General features: G+C 48.0%; 1 protein-coding gene across 1 annotated transcript in view; it reads left to right on the forward strand.

The window, feature by feature from the left end:
- The window catches only part of OTOA (otoancorin), an 82,001-nt gene that overhangs the window by 24,342 nt on the left and 48,965 nt on the right, over positions 1-8,694 (forward strand). Inside the window, exons 9-10 of the mRNA XM_075319148.1 lie at positions 1,948-2,163; positions 6,820-6,987. Of these exons, the coding sequence (XP_075175263.1) occupies positions 1,948-2,163; positions 6,820-6,987 (384 nt within the window). The remainder of the gene's footprint in view (positions 1-1,947; positions 2,164-6,819; positions 6,988-8,694) is intronic.

Below are 8,694 nucleotides of genomic sequence, written 5' to 3' on the forward strand. Positions count from 1 at the left end.
GGGGGTCCAACTCCTCTAGGCCCAGACCATCGTCTGCAACCTAGACAGTTTTCCAGGAGCTGCGCTCCTGACCTCCTCTAAGCTCCTCACAGCTTGAGGGTTCCTTCCTCACACCTCTACTCCAACTCTTAACTGACTACTCACTCCTCACCTTCCCTCCCTAACCCCACAGGTGGGTGACTCTATTCCACTCAAGCCGTCCACTGGTGCGTTTGGTGGGTGTGGTGCAGGGTGTATCTAGGATTTAATTGGCTGATGTAGGCAACACCATGTAGTTAGGGACCTTAAACCTAGAAGGAGGTGGATACTGCACGGGAGGGCAGATTGTGCAATACCCTGTGACGACCTGATAGTCCAGGGGCGTCACAGGTACACTGAGAATTTTACAGCTACTCTGGTATGGGTTTTCTAAGAAAATACACCAGTCTCATCAGCTTACACCACAGAGGATAACCACCTCTGTGATGCATACCCCCATCAACTACATGTCAGCCATCTTACACATAGCTTCTCTTATTAAAGGAAGCCAAGACACAGATCTGTACAGAGTCATATTCCACAATGCACTGGTAAAGTAGTAGCAGTACAATGAAGTGTTTCCATAATACATAGTCATATATGTCACAGTAAAGACATGGCCATAATAGTCTTATATAGATTCAATTGATACCTTTACTGAAGAAATCTGAATCCTGCTTGTTGTTTAATTAGAATTATAGATTCTCATTTTATTGCTGACCACTTTGGAAGGAGCCTGTCTTTGGAAGAAGCTCAGGAGTCAGGACTATTGCAGCAGTGGTGTTTAGATGTATTGAAGGAGCTGAGAGTGTTTTCCATTTTGTGTTTATTTCCCCCTGTCTGTTTCCCTTACCTTGTGTTGATTATTGCAGTGGTGAGACTAGTGCTCTTACTGGCCTTATCACTAGCTAGGGTGAGTTCTGGGCAAGTGAGGGCCTGGGCACGTGACGGTGACGAGGGAAAGGACCTGTATAGGGACATTAGGGAGTGCAGGGTACAGGCTCAGGTGAGTTGCAGGAGGTGTCCCTGCTCCCCTCTCCCTATCGCCAGGCCCTTCCTTCTATGCCATCCTCCTTGTTACCCTTGTGTTGCGCCGCACGCTGAGCATCTGTACCTATGTCGTGGCATTCTGATTGATCCTCCGGATTATGGCTTTGAACACTATATCTGCTTGTTACTCCTTGGGAGCTTTGTTGGACTTGACCCTGATCTGTTTGATAATTTTTTGCCTTCATGCCTCTTCTTCTTGGCCCCCAGTGGACCTGACACTGGCTAAAAGAACACAATGCCATTTGCAAATGTCCCCACCTCTCTGGATCTTACCCAGAATATTTCAAGTAGCTCTACCAGCAGCTACTCCTCACTGAGTGCAACCCAAGAGCCTATGCAGTGCCTTTAAAGGGGTGCTTTAATTCTTGGAGTGAAAGCTTTAATTTGATAGATCCCATCATAGTTTTTTAATGAATGATTCAATTCACAGACAGCAAGCTTTGGTCTTGTAAATGCAGCTTTATTGAAATAAAAACAATGTTCTTTATTTCTGATATAGAGCTTCAAATCCCATTCACAGACATACAGTGCTAGTTATCTTCAGCAGCCACTAGAGGGAGCTCAAGGGCTTTAACAGTATGCAGTTAGCTTCTCGGCTCCCTCTAGTGGCTGCTGTAGATAACTGGAATGTTATCTTTGTAATCTTTGTGCGTGGGATTTAGAGCTCTGTATCAGAAAAACAAAATGATGATAAAAGATGACAATTCAGTTAAAGGTTGTTTGTGCCATGAAATGACTGCATAAAGTGCATTAAGGATTTTTCTGACTTTCCTGCTACATGTCAAATAGAGAATAAATACTTGTCCCAATCATCACTTTGCCTAATTTCATCTTTTCTTAAAATCAATTTATATTCTAAACTAAAATTCTATTTTACAGTTGAAGTCTCAGTTCCTTCAAATAGCCGTACTAAACCAGACCCTGAACGAAAGCCTGGGCTCTCTGTCAGACGCCGTGGTTGGCCTGACCATATCGCAGCTTGAATCCTTATCTCCAGAAGCTGTGCAGCACGCCATCCTCACACTCCAGCAAGTCTCAGGATGGACCAGGAGCCAAATTACAGTCCTGACAAAGAAGTTTCTCCACTCTGAGAAGGTGATACGATTGTGGAAAGACATTACAGTATGGCCAGACAGGCTTTCCTGCTGCGGTTGAGTGCACGTTACATCTCTCTGAGCTTTACTATGCCTTGTAATGAGCATCCTAGTGTGAAATAATAGAGAATACAGATGACATAAACACAACATTTTGAAACATCAATACAAAATAGACAAATAACTTCGAATTTGCCAAGTTATAATAATTATAAAAGATTGTAATTAAGGGTGTTACTTGAAGCTTCCTCTGCAAATTCTTCTTCTGCACATCCGTCTTCTGCACTTTCTTCTTCTGCACATCCGTCTTCTGCACATCCTTCTTCTGCACATCCGTCTTCTGCACATCCTTCTTCTGCACATCCGTCTTCTGCACATCCGTCTTCTGCACATCCGTCTTCTGCACATCCGTCTTCTGCACATCCGTCTTCTGCACATCCTTCTTCTGCACATCCGTCTTCTGCACATCCGTCTTCTGCACATCCGTCTTCTGCACATCCGTCTTCTGCACATCCGTCTTCTGCACATCCGTCTTCTGCACATCCGTCTTCTGCACATCCTTCTTCTGCACATCCGTCTTCTGCACATCCGCCTTCTGCACATCCGTCTTCTGCACATCCTTCTTCTGCACATCCGTCTTCTGCACATCCGTCTTCTGCACATCCGTCTTCTGCACATCCGTCTTCTGCACATCCGCCTTCTGCACATCCGCCTTCTGCACATCCGCCTTCTGCACATCCGCCTTCTGCACATCCGTCTTCTGCACATCTGTCTTCTGCAAATTCTTCTTCTGTACTTTCTTCTTCTGCACATCCTTCTTCTGCACATCCGTCTTCTGCACATCCTTCTTCTGCACATCCTTCTTCTGCACATCGGTCTTCTGCACATCCGTCTTCTGCACATCCGCCTTCTGCACATCCGCCTTCTGCACATCCGCCTTCTGCACATCCGCCTTCTGCACATCCGCCTTCTGCACATCCGTCTTCTGCACATCCTTCTTCTGCACATCCTTCTTCTGCACATCCTTCTTCTGCACATCCGTCTTCTGCACATCCGTCTTCTGCACATCCGTCTTCTGCACATCCGTCTTCTGCACATCCGTCTTCTGCACATCCGTCTTCTGCACATCCGTCTTCTGAACATCCGCATTCTGCACATCCTTCTTCTGCACATCCTTCTTCTGCACATCCTTTTGCTGCACATCCGCCTTCTGCACATCCTTCTTCTGCACATCCGTCTTCTGCACATCCGTCTTCTGCACATCCGCCTTCTGCACATCCGCCTTCTGCCCATCCGTCTTCTGCACATCCGTCTTCTGCACATCCGCCTTCTGCACATCCGTCTTCTGCACATCCGTCTTCTGCACATCCTTCTTCTGCACATCCGTCTTCTGCACATCCGTCTTCTGCACATCCGTCTTCTGCACATCCTTCTTCTGCACATTCTGCTTCTGCACATCCGTCTTCTGCACATCCGTCTTCTGCACATCCGTCTTCTGCACATCCGTCTTCTGCACATCCGCCTTCTGCACATCCGTCTTCTGCACATCCGTTTTCTGCACATCCGTCTTCTGCACATCCGCCTTCTGCACATCCGCCTTCTGCACATCCGCCTTCTGCACATCCGCATTCTGCACATCCGCCTTCTGCACATCCGTCTTCTGCACATCCTTCTTCTGCACATCCTTCTTCTGCACATCCTTTTTCTGCACATCCGTCTTCTGCACATCCTTCTTCTGCATATCCTTCTTCTGCACATCCTTCTTCTGCACATCCTTCTTCTGCACATCCTTCTTCTGCACATCCGTGTTCTGCACATCCTTCTTCTGCACATCCTTCTTCTGCACATTCGCCTTCTGCACATCCGTCTTCTGCACATTCTTCTTCTGCACATTCTTCTTCTGCACATTCTTCTTCTGCACATTCTTCTTCTGCACATTCTTCTTCTGCACATCCGTCTTCTGCACATCCGTCTTCTGCACATCCGTCTTCTGCACATCCGTCTTCTGCACATCCGTCTTCTGCACATCCGTCTTCTGCACATCCGTCTTCTGCACATTTTTCTTCTGCACATCCTTCTTCTGCACATCCTTCTTCTGCACATTCTGCTTCTGCACATCCGTCTTCTGCACATCCGTCTTCTGCACATCCGTCTTCTGCACATCCGTCTTCTGCACATCTGCCTTCTGCACATCCGTCTTCTGCACATCCGTCTTCTGCACATCCTTCTTCTGCATATCCTTCTTCTGCACATCCGTCTTCTGCACATCCTTCTTCTGCACATCCTTCTTCTGCACATCCTTCTTCTGCACATCCGTCTTCTGCACATCCTTCTTCTGCACATCCTTCTTCTGCACATCCGCCTTCTGCACATCCGTCTTCTGCACATCCGTCTTCTGCACATCCTTCTTCTGCACATCCTTCTTCTGCACATCCTTCTTCTGCACATCCTTCTTCTGCACATCCGCCTTCTGCACATCCGTCTTCTGCACATTCTTCTTCTGCACATTCTTCTTCTGCACATCTGTCTTCTGCACATCCGTCTTCTGCACATCCGTCTTCTGCACATTTTTCTTCTGCACATCCTTCTTCTGCACATCCGTCTTCTGCACATTCTTCTTCTGCACATCCTTCTTCTGCACATCCGTCTTCTGCACATCCGTCTTCTGCACATTCTTCTTCTGCACATCCTTCTTCTGCACATCCGTCTTCTGCACATCCTTCTTCTGCACATCCGTCTTCTGCACATCCGCCTTCTGCACATCCGTCTTCTGCACATCCTTCTTCTGCACATCCGTCTTCTGCACATCCGTCTTCTGCACATCCTTCTTCTGCACATCCGTCTTCTGCACATTCTTCTTCTGCACATCCGTCTTCTGCACATCCGTCTTCTGCACATTCTTCTTCTGCACATCCTTCTTCTCCACATCCGTCTTCTGCACATCCGTCTTCTGCACATTCTTCTGCACATCCTTCTTCTGCACATCCGTCTTCTGCACATCCTTCTTCTGCACATCCGTCTTCTGCACATCCGCCTTCTGCACATCCGTCTTCTGCACATCCGTCTTCTGCACATCCTTCTTCTGCACATCCGCCTTCTGCACATCCTTCTTCTGCACATCCGTCTTCTGCACATTCTTCTTCTGCACATCCGTCTTCTGCACATCTGTCTTCTGCACATCCGTCTTCTGCACATCCGTCTTCTGCACATCCGTCTTCTGCACATTCTTCTTCTGCACATCCGTCTTCTGCACATTCTTCTTCTGCACATCCGTCTTCTGCACATCCGTCTTCTGCACATCCGTCTTCTGCACATCCGTCTTCTGCACATCCGTCTTCTGCACATCCGTCTTCTGCACATTCTTCTTCTGCACATCCGTCTTCTGCACATTCTTCTTCTGCACATCCGTCTTCTGCACATCCTTCTTCTGCACATCCGTCTTCTGCACATCCGTCTTCTGCACATCCTTCTTCTGCACATCCGTCTTCTGCACATTCTTCTTCTGCACATCCGTCTTCTGCACATCCGTCTTCTGCACATTCTTCTTCTGCACATCCTTCTGCACATCCGTCTTCTGCACATTCTTCTTCTGCACATCCGTCTTCTGCACATCTGTCTTCTGCACATCCGTCTTCTGCACATCCTTCTTCTGCACATCCGTCTTCTGCACATTCTTCTTCTGCACATCCGTCTTCTGCACATCTGTCTTCTGCACATCCGTCTTCTGCACATCCGCCTTCTGCACATCCGTCTTCTGCACATCCATCTTCTGCACATTCTTCTTCTTCACATCCTTCTTCTGCACATCCGTCTTCTGCACATCCGTCTTCTGCACATTCTTCTTCTTCACATCCTTCTTCTGCACATCCGTCTTCTGCACATCCGTCTTCTGCACATCCGTCTTCTGCACATCCGTCTTCTGCACATCCTTCTTCTGCACATCCGTCTTCTGCACATCCGTCTTCTGCACATCCTTCTTCTGCACATCCGTCTTCTGCACATCCGTCTTCTGCACATCCGTCTTCTGCACATCCGTCTTCTGCACATCTGTCTTCTGCACATCCGTTTTCTGCACATTCGCCTTCTGCACATCCTTCTTCTGCAGATCCGTCTTCTGCACATCCTTCTTCTGCACATCCTTCTTTTGCACATCCTTCTTCTGCACATCCGTCTTCTGCACATCCTTCTTCTGCACATCCTTCTTCTGCACATCCTTCTTCTGCACATCCGTCTTCTGCACATCCGTCTTCTGCACATCCGTCTTCTGCACATCCGTCTTCTGCACATCCTTCTTCTGCACATCCTTCTTCTGCACATCCGTCTTCTGCACATCCGTCTTCTGCACATCCGTCTTCTGCACATCCGTCTTCTGCACATCCTTCTTCTGCACATCCGTCTTCTGCACATCCTTCTTCTGCACATCCGTCTTCTGCACATCCGTCTTCTGCACATCCTTCTTCTGCACATCCTTCTTCTGCACATCCGTCTTCTGCACATCCTTCTTCTGCACATCCGTCTTCTGCACATCCTTCTTCTGCACATCCGTCTTCTGCACATCCGTCTTCTGCACATCCTTCTTCTGCACATCCGTCTTCTGCACATCCGTCTTCTGCACATCCGTCTTCTTTCATCATCTGTTTTAATTTTATATATACAGGTTTTAACATATTCAAATGTAAGTCAACTGGGAGAACTGGTGTCAGGAGTCAGTGCAGATTCCTTTTATGAGATGAATTCCCTGGATCTCTTTATGGCACTAAAAAGTGGACTTTCCCAGCATGCGGCATATTTTACCCCGACACAGCAAGAAAGCATCCTAAGCAAGGTAACCAGAGACCCATTAACCAATAGGTGTAAGGAACTGGCATAGAGGGGTTGTTTTAAGAATAAGTTATCAGTATTAGATTTGTGGTGGTCTGACACCGGGCACTCCCACCAATCAGCTGTTACCAGCTCTGGCTATGGCTGGATGTGAACTAAGCAGAACATCACCACCCCATATCCCACATAGTGGCCGTTTCTACTATTCAGCTAAGTACTAGTCGAGCTGCAGATCTCCACAGTATGAAGCTGTGCTGTTCAACCGAGTGGAAAACTACTTTAGGTTTGCCATAGTTAAGATTTTGTAATGATTCTGTATGCCTACGGGGCACAGTCACAATCAATGGAGCCCCACTTTCCACTAGAGAGATGGACTATGCATGGCCCCTCTAGTGGCACACATCATTTCTTTGGATCCATATTACACTTGTGTTCATCATTTGATGCCTCGATCAGTCATCGTCCACCTTTCACTCCATTTTGCTTTTTTTTATTTATTCATATAGGTCTTATATTCTGTGCTGAATAATTGTGGCTTGTGTAGTCAAAAAATGAAACCGGCTGTCCACTAGTAGGAAACCCTTTCTGATTCCACGTTTCCCCTGGAGATAGTAAAAAAAGCCCATCTGTCATGGTTCCACCTCCCCGTCCACATGGCTGGGGGGCGAAGCCTTTTCTCGGGCCTCACTTCCGGAGCCTGGATGCTTTAAATTCTGTCATCTCTGGTGATCCAGTGCCGGCTATTAGCTTAGCAATGCTTTGCCTGTGATTGCTGGTCCCTGTAAGTGTTTCCTGATCCGTCCTTCCCCTGTGCTCTGTCTGTGTTCTGTCCCACCTCCTTCCCTCCCACAGCCGTTCCCCCTTCTCCTACCTCCCAACTCGGTTGCTTCTTCTGGTACTGACCTTGGCCTGACCTCGACCCCGCTTTTGCTCGTTCCTCCAGTCTTCTTTCTCACCGTACTGTGTATGATCTGGCCTGCCTGACCATCCCTCGCACGCCCCGTGGCCTCTGTATTATGGCTGACTCTGCAGGGCAGTGCTCCAGCACACACTGTGTGTCCACCCCCATGCTGATTCAGCTCTGCGTAGTGTCTTTTCCTGCAGGGCTCCAGCTCCCCCTGGTGGTAGCCTGACACCATACTTACCTCCACTGCTGGCACCATTCCATTGGTATCGGGACTCGCATTCTCAGGGCTCACATGACATTGCAAGCTCCGAGCCCAATCAGTGCCGGCTTCTGTCTCCCCATCTTCGTACAAATGAGTTAATCAACAGGAAGTGACCGCTGCGGCTGCCACTCACTCCTGTTCATTACTCCTGCATCCAAAGGCGGGGAGACAGAAGTTGGTGGTGATTGGACACAACGTCATGTGAGCACCGAGAACACGAGTCCCGACACAGGCGCCGGCAACGGAGGTGAGTATAAGCTTTTTTATTTTACCAGAGGGAAACGTGGAATCAGAACATGTTGTCGTAGTAGTGAACAATCCCTTTAAATATTATTCCTGAGTGTAGCCACCACTAGGAGTAGCCTAGGCTCTTTCTGCCTCTCATTCATATAACCTACAAAGGAAAGAGGGAGTAAATATATTGAAAACATTTTTTTTACATCTTTATTAAATACAACATAGATGGCTTAAAAGAGCCTGCTGGGGTGAGCTGTAGGTTCTGGACCTCCAGAGGTGGCCTCGGGTTCTGGGACCAGCACTCG

This window comes from Anomaloglossus baeobatrachus, chromosome 7, assembly GCF_048569485.1.
Source record: "Anomaloglossus baeobatrachus isolate aAnoBae1 chromosome 7, aAnoBae1.hap1, whole genome shotgun sequence".
Lineage (NCBI taxonomy): Eukaryota > Metazoa > Chordata > Amphibia > Anura > Aromobatidae > Anomaloglossus > Anomaloglossus baeobatrachus.